Source organism: Uloborus diversus, chromosome 6 (genome assembly GCF_026930045.1).
Source record: "Uloborus diversus isolate 005 chromosome 6, Udiv.v.3.1, whole genome shotgun sequence".
In the NCBI taxonomy this organism is placed as follows: domain Eukaryota; kingdom Metazoa; phylum Arthropoda; class Arachnida; order Araneae; family Uloboridae; genus Uloborus; species Uloborus diversus.
Window position 1 is genome coordinate 136966571 of NC_072736.1, and position 15678 is coordinate 136982248.

General features: G+C 31.7%; 1 protein-coding gene across 1 annotated transcript in view; it reads right to left on the reverse strand.

Moving 5' to 3' along the window:
- Positions 1-15678, reverse strand: part of LOC129223803 (protein groucho-like) — a 331565-nt gene that overhangs the window by 84411 nt on the left and 231476 nt on the right. The window contains exon 10 of the mRNA XM_054858158.1: positions 6082-6101. Coding sequence (XP_054714133.1) covers positions 6082-6101 — 20 coding nt within the window. The remainder of the gene's footprint in view (positions 1-6081; positions 6102-15678) is intronic.

Genomic DNA, 15678 nt, shown 5'->3' on the forward strand with positions numbered 1-15678 from the left:
TGCAAAATAGATTGGATCATAAAGGAATCTTAGTTTTTTTTTTTGGGGGGGGGGGGGGGGGGGGTTCTACTCGTAACCGAGATATTTCCGGGCCAGAACGTACAAAGTTTAAACAAACAAAAAAAAAAAAAAAAAAAGAAAGAAAGAAAGAAAATACGTATTTTGCACAAACGCTTTTATGTGATTTTCTTGGACAAAAAAACACGCACTATTATGAGCGTTTTCTAAAAAATACTAGATTGTTAAGAGGTTGATTGGTTGACTCATAAAGATGTCTTAGCTTTAGGAGGGGGGGGGGGGCGTAATGCTTAAAGGTCTTTAGTACATTTTTTAAGGTGGGGATCGAATGAGGATTGACAAATGACTTTTTCACTGCCACTTTTTTTTTCATTTAGTCGCCTTATGACGGTTGGCAATCGCTTATTTTGCCCTTTAGTTTGCCTAAGTTATGTGCTGATTCTGAAACTTGAGTTTTTGAAAATGACGAGTAGAATATACGTAAACGATTTTTTCTCTGAAGTACTGAAAAGTACTTAAGACAAATCTCAAAATATCAAGCGATTAATTGTTTTTTCAAAAAGCGATAGTTAACATTATCTCAATTTGCTTTATAAATTTATTTTCCATAGATTCACTACATAATAGTTAAAGATATTCGTGGTTAAGATAACGAACAGCTTCGTTCAAAAATGTTGTCGGCATGGGCAATGCTTCATTTGGTAAAAATATGAAGAATAGGAGGGAAACTATGCTTTTCATCGAAACAAATTACCGGATTAAAGTCAAATGATATCGATGTTTTACGTGCACCATCAATCACATGATGCAAGTTTTTTTTTTTTTTTTGGGGGGGGGGGGGGGCTTGGTTTAGTAATCCTAGTTTAAAGACCTTGTAGACTATTAATACTAGAAGTAAAATTTTGAATTACATTCGTTTATTTATATTTTACTTAAGTTTTTCTTTTAATACGAAAGCCGCCAATGAGGAAATGGCAATAATGTTTTTGTATTGGTTCAATCAATAACTAGCTACAGTGAAATCCCGTCACAACGAGCTTCAAGAGACTGCAAACCTTGTTCGTTGCAACAGGAGTTTCGTTGTAATGGTATTCAAGCAATGTAATGGGAATTAAATCGGGACTGAAAATGCATTTCGTTGAAACGGAAATTTTGTTGTATTGGTATTCGTTATAACGAAATTTCACTGTATTGACCTTATGTGATTTATTATGATTACATCTCCTTTGCATCCGGCACACGTAAATCTTCATGATTTAGTTGTGTTTGAAGCTCGTAAAAACTTTGAGGGTATGGCTTTCATTTTTGTGTTTTACTCCAAGAAACGAGCATTAAAATTCACCAGAGTCAAAACTTATCCGTTAAACCGTTTTTTTCGTGCCTAGGGCAATTTAGGAAGGTTTTTTTTTTTTTTTTTTTTTTTTCAAGCACATAAAGCTATTTAAATAATGTAAAAGCTTTATCTTACTCGAAGAAACCAACATTAAAGATCAGACAGAATATATTAATTCCTTTTAATTGAGCATACTTTGAATATCATGCCCAATCATTCTATGACTTGAACTATTTTTACAATTTTGTAAAAAAGGACACTTAGTAATCTTTCAGAAACATGTAAATATTTTTTTCTATAACAAGCTAATAGAACTGTTCAAATGCAAAAATTTTATTTTCCACGAAGAAACAAACATAGAAGTTCAAATAGTCTGGAATATATTAAATCCGTTTCATCGCGCATGGTTTAAATAACGTGCCCAATCATGCTTCAACTTGAACTATTTCTATGATTCAGCAAAATAGTTAATTAATAAAAGAATCCTAAACACGGCACCTCTAAATAGAACTGCCTCGAAAATTGGAATAGCGCCTTGTATTTTCTCTCAAATTTAACAAAGCCGGAGGGACTTTAAAATAACAAACTGATAGAATTTAAGGAAAGCAACTTATCTTCGTTTTCACGTCAAGGAATGGCGCGAGATCTTAACTTTTCGCTTCATTACCAGAAAAGCATTCGTAGAAAACAGTGCAAAAAAGTTAATGACTTTGTTATTCACCTTACCGGCACCTGAGGAATTAACTCTCCTTTTCTAAATACGCCCTAGTCCCTAGATATTGACGCTTAATTTCCCTTTTCGTTTGCTTCCTTTTGTTGGAAGTTCGCAGTGATCTAGTTAATGTTGTTTGTTCGCCGTCTGAAAACGCTTTCGGTAGATTACCGAGTTATTTTAGTATAATGTGCTGCCCACGGTACTCAACAGAAATGTGCTTGGAGTTTTTGTTTCATCAAAATTTCAAGCATTATGCGAATGAAATGTTTAAGTCTTTGCTGTTGTAATGAGTTTAGGAGGTTAGTTTTTCAATTAAACTTGATGGTAGTTGCATTATTTTTCAGAACCAACATAAGTAGCTTAAGAGTTTACTGCTCCACTTCATTGTTTTCTGGCTCTTGAAGAATTCAAGTTATTCTAAGAGGCATTTCCTATTAAAAATTATTTAGGTCGCTTTCTTGGAGTAGAAGTATATTTCTCGGATTAGAATGGTAATTAGGTACAATTTGGATGACGGGGGATTAATGTTGTTTTTGAGAAGCTCAAAATACACTTCAAACATTTATGAAGTTATGTCAAAGTAAATTATATTTCTTTAAAAAAAAAGAAAGAAACGCTGAACTAGGAAACATTTTTAAAGTCATTTTTTTTAAAACTAGGAATGAACAAGAATGATTGTTTCAAAATGGAGAACCGTAGTATCTTGGAGAAAGGTAATTGTTATTTGAAACATTTATGCAGCTATGTCAAGGTAAACTATGACTTTTTCAAAAAAAAAAAAAGAAGTTGCTGACTATAAAATATTTTTAAGGTCGATTTTTTTTTAAAGTAACGAATGAGCAACAATGATATTTTCAAAATGGAGAATTTTAGCATCTTTGAGAAAAGCTAATTGTTACCTCAAACATTTATGCAGTTATGTCAAGGTAAACTATGACTTTTCAAAAAAAAAAAAAAAAGAAAGAAAGAAAGAAAAAGAAGTTGCTAACTAGAAAATATTTAAGGTCAATTTTTTTTAAAGTAACGAATGAGCAACAATGATATTTTCAAAATGGAAAATTTTAGCATCTTTGATAAAAGCTAATTGTTACCTCAAACATATATGCCGTTACGTCTAGCTAAATTATGACTTAAAAAAAAGAGTATTGCTAACTAGAAAAAATTTTTAGGTCGATTTTGTTAAAGTAACGAATAAGCAACAATGATATTTTCAAAATGGAAAATTTTAGCATCTTTGATAAAAGCTAATTACTGTCTTAAATCTCTACGTGAATTTTCCAAAAAAAAAAAAAAAAAGAATTAGGAAATATTTTTAAAGTTTGTTACTATTGTAATTTTTATGTGAGAGTTTGAAATTGAAATAGTATCCTTAAATATCCAGCAATTTTGTTCATTGCATAATTTGTTTACATTATTTTTGCCATCTATGCATAATATTGTCATAATTAATGCGGTTAAAAATCAAATATATATTGCTATACTAAAACATTCATTTTTTATTAATAATTGGGTACACATATTGCTCGATCCGAATGCTATTTTTCTTCGATTAGACTTTTACATTAGATTTTTAACGGATCATACATGGATTTGCAATTGAAAAGATGTGCTAAGCCATTTACTAAACAAAAGTTAGCCTATGGTGCTTGCATAGCAGTTTGGGATTTTATTAGCAAGTTCAAATTAGTTAAATACATTAGGAAGCTAATATTTACAGACATTTTAAACAGTTAAAAAGTTTACACTGCATGACGCTACATTTAAAACTTTTTTTTGAAATTCTAAGTTGGTCCGTTGATCCAAACTTTAATGAAAAGTCTTCTTAGCAAGCCAGATCAAAATGTGTGAATTTATGAGGTTTTGTCTAATGAAAGACTGGATAATGCAGAGAACTTCCCTTTATGTTTAGTATTTCCTCAACTGTTTAAGAGTGAAAATATTCCATTATTATGTTTCATACATGTTAATGTATTTTCTAGAACTGAAAAAAAATCACAACCATAAAAAGGTTACACTAGTTCAACTAGTTAAAAAAAAGGAACAATCAAATAAATAGATAAAATAAATAAATGAAGAAATAAAATAAATAAATCAACATCAGAATTCAGTAATAATAGGCTTCATAAAAACGAAAAGTATGAATTTCACTTTAAATAATGAATAAATACCATAAAAAATGCATTAACTTGTGTTAAAAACAATTTTTTTCCGTATTAAATTTTTATTAGCAAAGAATTTTATAAAAAGTAAAATTTCTTTCATCCAATTGTGAGCACACATAAGATATTCCGATGTTTCAAACGCTGAATCCATAATAAAGTTTAATAACGTACCTGAAAGAACACATTGAACAAACAGAAATATTTTGAAAATCATATTCGAAAAAACAAGTGCTTGAAGATATTGCTTTACGAAATAAATGAATGACGAACATATAAAACTGTAAAATATGTTCAACAAAAAATATTCATAAGTGCTGAAGATTCTTTTGAAATGTGAATCTCTGCCCTTTAGCACAAGTTTAAAGAACGTTTTCTTGCAGTGTGGATGGCTGGGTAAACATTACCGAACGAATCATCATGAAAAAGAAGTATAACAAAAATTCAATCTAATCATTTTTTTTTCACATTCTAAATTCAAACATATTAGAATATGTATGTTACCCGTTAGGCAATAAAGAGCAAAATTTTCAAAGATTAAGTTTTTATTAGGTATTTGAGTGCAGCAGTTTTTTGAAAAATTTTATTTGTAAACAGTGGGAAATATTTTTTGATGAAGGATAGCTATTGACAAACTTGTTCTGAAAAAAGAAACGGTATTATTTATAAAATGCTTTTTCTTGTAACTTTCGAAAACATTAACTTTAACACAAGCAAAAAAAAAAGCGGGGGGGGGGGGCATGAAAATGTGACATATTGTGAGAAGGGGGAAGGGAGGGGGTACAAGAAACGTGACCAAACCCATTTTTTAGTTACAATAATATGTAATATGTCTAGATAATATAACGTGACATGTGACAAAAGGAGGTAGGGGGTGGGCGGGGTAAGGTGAATTGTAACACCTTGAGACAAAGGGTTAGGGAGTGGTCAAATATGTTGAAACAAATGTGTAATATCATTTACGAACAGTCTAAAGCTCTACACAAGTAATTCTGAGTAGTAGCCATTGGATACCAAAGTCACAAAACGTGGTAGCCACTTTTGACCTTTGGTAGCCATTTTTTTAAAAAAGACATTTTCAGAGCAAAAAATGACCTTATGGGAGTTTGCTCTGAATTACGTTGGAGTCTATCGATACGCTGAACGTCTCAGGATTGAAAATGTGCTGTCGTATCACGATATACGATATGACTTTTAACAAACTAAGAAACGCATGATCGCCACTTTTGGCGACTAAGACTTGAACTTTCGATAGCCATTTTCAATGAAATGGTCGCCCATTGGCGACTGGCGACCACTAATCTAGAGCCTTAGGACATCATCTAACCAAACTATGAAAACTTTACAATCTCCTCGTTTGTGCATATAAACCTTTCCTACATGATATTATTTTACCATAAAATTTATAAATCTCTTACATTTTCATAGAATGCATCATGGAGTCAGAAAAAGTTACAGAAATTACTTCTGAAAGCTTAGTAAGAGAGGGAATGTTAATAACAATAAGTTACAAGCAATAGAAGCGTTGAAAATTTGAGAACATTTGAGGCAGTGAGAAGCAAAGGGATGTAAGTGGCAAAACTAAAAATTTGGAGATAACCAGTATACATGGTAGGTGAACCTCTCCTCTGTCTTGGGGCAAGAGATGGGATACTAGTAAACCTGGTAGTTGCTGCTATACAGCATGATTTAGAAAAAAAAATCAATGAAAACCTACCTAGGATCGGATCCTTAAACGCGTTTTACTCAAAACTTGAAAATGTCCACTCACAGCCCTTTGCTTCTCACTTCCTCATTTGTTCTTTAAAAGAATCAAAGTTGGTTCTAAAGTAGAACTGTAAATGAATTCGACTTACCTGCCTGTCGTCGTTCACCGCTGTAGTTTGTGAAGAAATTTGGTTGAAGGAGAGGAGCATGAAGGTAAAGAAAAGGAAACAGAAACGGTAGATTAGCATTTCAAGAAATAAAAAACTAAATATTAAAAACATATATAAACATAACATACACGATTTAGATAAAAACTATAAAATCCGTAAAGTTTTCATAGTAACCAAAAACATAACCGATGTAAGAGATTGAAATCGTTTTATCAAATCAAAACTCTGCTTTGAAGAAAAAAGCATTTAAGTAATCAATTTAACTAATCTTATATAATTAAAAACTGAGAGTATGTATCTATGTATGTAACTATGTATCTATGTCCAAGTTTCTTCTCCCGAACGACAGTGAACTGACTATCGCATCAGGTACCGATGGATTCGTAATCTTCCCGTCTTTATATTTGGCTATTTAACATAATCCTCCGATAATAATTAGCGGAGATATCAACTAAAAGCTATTAATCATGACACATAGATTTCGACATAAAATCCCTATTTTTCGAAGGCTTTCCTCCACTCAAATTATTCAGTGTCCCCCACTCCCAGTTTCCCCCACTCCCAGTACCAGTTTTCCCCACTCATTATTCAGTGCTTCAACTCAACTTTCCGCAACAATGCTTTTATTAAAATTTATAGCGTGAAGAAAATCATTGACATGAAAGATCTGTTGACATTTTTTTCTCTCGAATATGAACAATTCTTGTTTTTGTTTTAAAGGCATTTCCTGTAATCGGGGGATTTAAAATGTTTACTTTTTGGTTATATTTCTCCGCAATCTGCAGCAAAATTTTACTGATTTTTTTTTTTGGTTCAAGCCAGAGTGTTGAAATTGCGTCAATTGACATAATTTTTATTTTCGAGGTGGATCGTGCAAAGCCGGGCGACGCAGCTAGTCTAACTTAAATTCTTGCTGATGTTCACCCAACTAAAATTAGTTGGTTTATTTTAAAACTTGAACGTTTTAATGCATCATTTAGTTTACTTTCTTGAAAAAAAAAAAAAGATACATTCGGCAGGAAAAAGTTCGCCATCTCAGGTAAATAAAGACGTATGGCGGAGTGAGGTTATGGATATAAGCATCAATGTTAAGTTTATGAATAAACTAATACAAGGGGGAAAATACTGATAAAGGATGTTCTTAATATGATTTTTTTCCTGCAGTGTAATTCACACTGTAAAACATTTTCACTTAAAAAGAAAAGTATTAGAGGCATTCATTTATTTAAAATAAAATGTGAGTTAATTCATCACATATAAATAATTTTTTTTCCTAAGAACGAATTATTGTTTTTAATGAAACATAGATTATTTGTAAATTTTTGAAGAACGATGTAAATCGCCATGTTTATGAACATGATACTTTGAAAATAACACACACGGAATAAGAATGGAATCTGATTAAAGTAAACAAAACGCATAAAGTAAAACTTATAACAAAGTTAAAATGAAATAAATTTCTGTAGGATGTCATTTTATCCATCATCTCACTGTTTTTTTATTATAGAAAAATGAGTTCCCCAAACACGTACTTTCAATTCTTATCACTATTTGTATAATTTTAAAGTTGATATAGTTTTTACTTTTTGAACAAAGGAAAGCATTTTACTTAAAAAAAAAATACACAGAAGAATAGAAGTTGTGCAGAAATCACATTGGCTATGATACTTCTAATCTTTCTGTTATAATTCTCATTAAGCATTTAGCATCCTTTGAATTGATTAAAAATCCCTTAGTTAAATTGCATCTGGAGAATATTCGAGTATGCAATGTCAATTGAAATCAAGTCCCCATTGTTACATAAGTTTGATTTGCTTTATTATGGCCATTATTACGTTGCACAAAACAGCTTTAAAATGCAAATAATATTGACACAAGAATACAATGTCGGAAATTAAACAAAGAGGAATGACAAGAAAAAGAAACGGCTTTCTTGTTATGAGGATTATTCAGTGTTCCTGGATAAATAATAAATTGTATCCAACTCAGGGCTAGATTCGATAACCATACAAACAGATCTTTTTTTTTTTCATCTCCCATTGCGTTCCTTCGCGAAGGAACGCATGGAGATCCGATGAAAGAAAACAAACGCAAAAATGGGAAAAGCAAACGCAAAGAGAAGCGGATTTCGGAAAACAATTGACGTCCGCCTGTACGTCCTGATGCCCGTACCGGGAGAGAACAAATATTGGAGAACGAAATGCAAAAAAAAAGTTTAAAGGAAAAAAAAGAGAGAAATTCATTTTTGCTCGCGCTAGGCACGCGCTAAAAGTATTTGTGAAGCAAACCCGTCGCGCCCTTGTTGTTTCGGGCGTTTTCTTGTTTGTCTTCTATACTCGAGTTACGATTGAGGACCCCTCCTCACCCCTCCTTCCTACCTGTATGGCGAAAGTACTATACTTTTGGCTTCACAGAAATGTATCCCCGGGAAAACTGCAGCCAAATCAAATTACACGCCGCAGTTTGTTCAAAACGATGGAGAAGTACTGAAGGAAAAACCCTCGCTTCTCATCTTGGGCCCCTTTCCCTCTATTCCTCCTTCGTCACTCCTTTGGAACCAATTTTAGTTTTCTGGGTACACAACATGTTACTAATTCTGATGACAACTGTGCTGAGATGTGGACAGAAAAGAGAATTGTGTGAAGTCAGAAATAAGCGTAGGGACTTCTGCTGAACTATTTTGTTTGAAATAGTTACGTTCGAAAGTATTGAGTCATGGCTTGCTTTGGCAATCGTCAACTCGTGAATGGGGTTGAAGTCTTGTCACGTCAACAAAATAAATATCTTTTTGCTAAAATGTGATCATCTGTGTGATGGAAAATTATAAGTTCTGATTACTCAACTGCAAAAATTGATCCATTCTTCTATTTCAATAATTATAGACAGAGTAAATATCTGTGAAAAGAATTTCAAGCTAAATTATTTCTCAATAAATTTAACAATTGTACTTCAGATAAATCCTTAGAGCGGACGAAAAATGCAAAAATCGGGTTTTCAGAGAATCATCTGTTCCAAATATTGATATAAATGATTTTGCTTTTAATATAAATGATTAATGATGCAAAAAATCTCCATCAAAAATTTCTTTATATTCAATATAATTCATTTTTGTTTTAGCCAATGATTTAAAAGCATGTCCGAACCAAACTGACGCCAGGACAAAGCAAGTATAATAAAAGCGTGGCACGTTCGGCTCACCAATTGTGGCGTGCAAATATTAGTAAGTAATACATGCGGAGTAGGTGACGTATATAAGGTCTCCTCGAGTTTTAACCCATGGACCTGGTGTGCAAATCCAGCGTTTTACCACTAAGCCAAAAGGACTTCAAGACCGGTGGGGGGGGGGGGGAATGGATTACCTGCTCTTTGACAATACGCAACGCTTTTAAAATCATGCCAATGGAATCAAACAAAGGTAAATATATTATTAAATATGTAGTTTAGTAAATACTAAGGATCAGATGCAAGGGTTAACGTATGTTAAAAATTATTTGTTTAAGAGCAAACGCGATTTAAGTCAATGTCTTCTCACAAATGACGTCATTTAGTATTTTGTATACTGGCAGTATACTCTTTAGAAAAAGAAAATACGTAAAACCGTGTTATAACAACTGTGATGTCATAATATCCCCCTTTTATTCACCTCATCAGAATAAATTAATCCTAAAAGTCACAATCTCGTCAAACAGTGTCACAACAACAGTTATGTCACAATATCTTATTTTTACTTATGTTATCAGAATAAATTAGTCCTAAAAGCCGCAATCTTAAAATAAATTGATGCTTGTTCTTTGCAGCTAGCTGATGAATGAAATCAGTTTACGGAATTAGAAGCAGTGATCTTATAGAGGTTAAGGTGTTTTAATTTTTAGAAAAATAAATTGCGTAAGCCAATGTCATAACAACCGCTATGTCATAATATCCCCCTTTTATTCACGTCATCAGAATGAATTAATCCTAAAAGGCACAATCTCGAAACAAATTGACGTTTGCTCTCTGTAGCATGTTGGCGGAGAAACAAGTTTACGGAATTAGCAGACGTAATCTTATTTACGAAAAGTCAAGTCATTTTCTGACCCTAATGCTCATTTTTCTTTACTTTGAAGCCGAAGCGCTCCATCACATACGCATGCGCAAAGTAATGTCACGTCAGAAGAACAGAAATATAATCCTCTCTAAAACATTCATAATTATTTGTTAAATTATAACTTCTGAGTATTTATAACTAAACTACTAGTATTTATAATTAAATACCGAGGAAAAGATTAACAAATGTTAAAAATGAATCTTCAAGAACAAACTTGGTTCAAGTCAAGGTCTTTCCAAGGTGGACTTCATTTAGTGTTTTTATACTGTATGCTTTGTATAAAAAAAAAATTGCGTAAACCAATGTCATAACAACAGTTATGTCATAATATCTTCTTTTTACTTATGCCATCAGAATAAATTAGTCCTAAAAGCCAAAACCTCGAAGTAAAATGATGTTTGCTCTCTGCTATGGATGAAATCAGTTTACGGAATTAGCAGAAGTAATCTTATTTACGAAAAGTCAAGTCATTTTCTACAGCCTGGTCGTACTCAATTTCTTGCTTTGAAGCTGAAGCGCTCTATCACATACGCATGAGCAAAGTAATGTCTTGTCAGAAGAATAGAAATATAATCCTCTCTAAACCTCGTCTTTCGGTGAAGAGAGTTTTTCTTATTCTTGATAGAGTTTTTTTTCCTCTAAATTTCAAATGATGAATTCTCGGAAAAGCTAAGGTAAACTTATATTTGATATTTTGTCATGATATTTATTTATTATTTTTTTTCCAGTACAGACAATGCAGCAACTTCATCCTCCCCTTTCGTCGAAATAAGCATAGCAGGTTTAAAAAAAAAACCTCCACGGGAATTTTTTTTATAAGACTCCTTTTTATAAAAAGTAGCAGTCTACAATAAATGAGAACATAGCAATAGGATTTTGTAATCGGATTTGTTGCCATCTATTCTGTAGAAAAGCTGAAGCCGGCATTATTTTCCAGAATTAGATTAGAGCGCGTGGCCCACCCGGAAGCGATTGTTTTACTCTCATTCCGATCTCCTCCCTTCCTTTACTGAGTAAAGTGATTTTCTTTTATTATATTCTTTTGCGCATTTCCTTTTATTATTTCTTTAGCAAAACAACTTCTAAGACGCGATTATTATTAGCTGAAAGCAAGCATCGGAGCAATTGTTTGCAAATGACTTAGAAGAGTCATTTCTGAGTGTTATTTTATAGATGCAGCGACTTTAAGAGAGATGAGAATCAAGGTGAAAGCCACCGGGATTTGGAGAGCGGAAAATGCGACGAAAGAAATATTTTAAATTATTTCTTTGCTTTTTCGGATTTCCAGACTTGAGATAAGAGAAAAAATAAGCTTAATAATAGAAGAGATCAGTAGTGAGCAATTGTATAAAATCTTAAAATTATTAAGGTTTAAAAGTGTCGATAATTACTCCGTAAATTGGGACGTATTAAATGTCTAAATTAGTTTAAACTCTTTGATGGCTAAGTTTTTCATAACTTTCTCTTTCCTTTTAGTTTTGTTATAAAATTTATTTTTTTATTTCCCTTTTCGAATTTTCAGACTTGTGATAAGAGAAAAAATAAGTTTAATAATAGAGATCAGTAGTGAGCTTGATTGAATTGTATTAATAAGAAATGTATAAAATCTTAAAATTGTTGTGGTTTAACTTCATTTTTAAGGGTCGATAATTACTCTGTAAATTAGGGATTCTAAATTATGTTTAGCTCTTTGATAGCTTAGTATTGAATGACTCTCTCTTTCTTCGTAGTTTGGTTAGATTTTTTATTTTCTTTTTTAGATTTTCTCAGACTTGCGATAAGAGAAAAAATAAGTTTAAAGAGATAAGTGGTGAGCAATTGTATTCTTTAGGGTCAATAATTTCCCCGTAAATTGGGAAATATCAAATTTCTAAATTATTTTAAACTCTTTGATAGCTAAGTATTTAATAAAATTCTTCGTAGTTTTGTTATATTTTTTACTTTTTTCTTTTCTTTCTCGGATTTTCAGACTTGTGATAAGAGAAGAAAAAAAGAAGTTTAATAATACAGAGACCAGTAGTGAGCAATTGTATAATCTCTTCAATTATTATAGTCTGAAGAAAATTTGTTATTGAGTCAATAATTACTCTGTAAATTGGGAAGTATCAAATCTCCAAGCAATTTTATATCTTTGACAGTTTCTGTTTCTTCGTCAGTTTTGCTATATTTTTTTCCTTTACTTTTTTGGATTTTAAGAGTCGCGATAAGAGGGCAAAAAACAAATTTAATAATACACAGACCAGTAGGGAGCAATTGTAATATCTCTTAAATTATTATGGTTTAAAGAAAATTTGTTATTGAGTCAATAATTACTCTGTAAATTGGGAAGTATCAAATCTCTAAATTATTTTATATCTTTGATAGCTTTTGTTTTTTTCTTTTTAATCACATTCTTCATGAGCAGAAAGTAGAAACTTTTAATATTCTACCCTTTGGACCGGATGGAAAAAAAAAAATCACGGTTTTAATCTAGTTATATCGAAGAGAACTAAGACATCTACAGTTCGATTAAGATTAAAATTTCATCTCGAGATGCAAGTGAATCCAGCAAAACTAATCTTTCCAAATTTCAATAGTATTTAAAAATGTGTGACACAACTGATCGTTTTTTTTTTTTTGTTAGCACAAAACCTATAACAACATAAAAGGGATTGTTTGAGATAAACAAGCCCGTTTAAACCTTTTTCTTTTAAAATAAAACACAGAAAATCTTCTTGGAAGAAAAGCAAAAAAATCGTTTAAGGGAATCAATTAGTTACCTTTTTCCCAATACAATGCACGAAGATTTGGTAAAAGGGGAGTGCACAAACATCATTTTTCTCCAGGCAAGAAAGGAAAGATTCAAGTTTAAAAATAGAACTGATAAAATTGATTGAGGCAATTGTCCAAAAATAGAGCATGATTGGGGTTACCAAAGCTGCTAAGATTGCTGCAAACAAAGCTAATTTAAAAGTTTTCGAAAAATCGAATCGCTTAAGCATTGCTCTTTTCTCCCATAAATGCAGATTTTTTACTTTTGTTGTTTTTTTTATTAACCTTCCGTCCAACCAACAATTGCTTTGAGTATTGAAAGTTTAAAATAACAGATGTTTTGCTAAATGTTTGCGAAGTTTCCTTTATAGTTGCATAAAATAAACAGCAGAAAAAAGTAAGTAGGGGAACATGGGGCAAACTGAAAGGGTGAAATATTTACTCTGCTTTTAGCACCACCTATATGGTATTATTTTAACTATGTAGTACCATAGGTAGTTTATTCCAGTCGGGGAAAAATACCGCCGAAGATAAAAACATTTGGCAATACAGGCAGTTTAAAAAATGGATACTCATACTGAAATATTTTGTTGTAAGTCAAAAATTATTTTTGTTATTATAAAATGATAAAGTTCTTTTTAACATTTTAAATATTAATCAAGATCTCCTAATATTCAATGGAGTAAAAATTTAGTTAATATTGAGCTTATTTGTATTTTAAATAAATTGTACAATTAGCAAAGTACATAAGGGGCAAAGTGGATGGGGCAAAGTGAAATAGTTTGTTTCATTTACTCACTCAATCATTTAATATAAATCACTTACGTTTTCATTTATTAATCAATTCATTTACATTTCTTCATTCAGTAATTCACTTATTTATTCATTCATTCACTTATTTTTTTATTCATTCATTCTTTTACTCGCTCATTTATTTTTCTTCACATATTAATTGATTTATTCATTTAATTATTCGTTTATTGTTTAATTATCCTTTCATTTATTCTCTCAATCTTTCATTTACTGATTATTTTGATCAAAAATATATTTTATAATCGAATAGAAAATTTTTCATAATAAAAAAAAAAATGTTTTTCGCTTTGCCCCATGGAAAAAAAAAGTTTTTATTATGAAACTTTGCCCCATGGAAATTTCAAAGTTTCATAATAAAAAAAAAAAATATTTTTCACTTTGCCCCATGGTTCTTTTTTTTAAGACTCAAATTTACTGCCAAAAATAAAAAATACTGTTTCAGCGCAAGTTTTATTATAAAGTACAATGTTCTTTCTTTATGTACTGTAATTTTCAAAACAAATTTCCGATTTCTTCATTTTGAAAAAAACTTAGTCATCTTAACCATTTCACTTTGCCCCACATCCCCCTACTATTTTAAACTTTTGTCGCTTTAAGCCGACTTCTAGTGAAAATTTTACCAGAAAGTGTTTAATGATTTTTCAATTAATTTGTCAGAAGCCGGACGCTTTAAAACATGTACGTAAAATTAATGGATAATTTCATATTTTGATAAATGTTTATTATTCAAAAAACTAGAACAAAATTAATGTACTGAATTTGGATATATTTTATTTTAAATACTTAAAGAGTGTAATTTGAACAATAGTAATCCAAATTTAATTGTTTGGGGTTCAGAAATATCATTTCATCGTGAACACATGCAAATTTCATGGCGTTCAACAGTTGACAAGAAGTGATGGAGGTCAAAAGTGGCTATCCGAAAGTATATGAAATACACCGCCAGTTCAGTTAATTCCAGCCGAGGAATGCAGTTTCGTGCTTATTTGCACTCATCAGCCCGGCATAGGAGTTACTGAGCTGGAGATGGAAAACCTCTTAAGGAAGCCAAAAGTGCCAAACAAACTGGTAGTCAATACAGAATTAGCTCTGAACAGACGAGTGACCGAAGCTATGGTTCGGTTCAACTCGAAGATTGAAAGCAAGGCATGTATATTCAGTAAGTTACTTAATTTAACTCAGTAAGTTACGTAAGGTAACTTACTGAATACACCGGAAAGTATATTTTAGGGAGGGCTGAAATTTTCAATTTGCCAAACAGAATTTCAACTTTTGCCGAATGATAAAATACGGGTACCAGATAAAAGTATACATCTAATGAAAAGGGAGGGCATGCATAAAAAAATCCAAAACAGCAATTATGTCTCCAAGTTTGCCAAACCATCAGATAAAATTTGCCGAATAAGGAATTTTTGGTAAGTCACAGTGACCTTCCATCAGGGCGTCCCTGGAGTTCAACGGAATTAGTTGGACTGATAGAGATTCAGTGTAATAATGAGATAGTTTGTCCTACTTTGAAGTTTTCAATGATAATTAACGCTGCTGCGTGCTCAAGCCCTTTAAGTAAAAATATGAGTAAGGTTTGATCAAGTTAAGTCAAATAGAGTTTTGCTTATCCATTTTCCGCATATGTAAAGTTGTTGCGTCACTCTCATTCGTCAATTTCCTGTGGCACCTTATCACGAAAAAGCCCATGCATTTGTATGTTATGGACAGTTTTGTAGCCGAAGAGCTGGTGCATTTCTATTCGCAGCAAGACTCAATAAAACATGTTTTAGATGAATAATAAATGGTTTTCCTTCTTTTAATGTCTACCTTTTGAACTTTTTTGTTTTAATTAAGAAACTTACCAAATATTTTTGTTGTGTAGGGTAAATAAACGAGTTCAACATTTTAAACCATTTCTCTTCTTCTTTTTTTAGAGA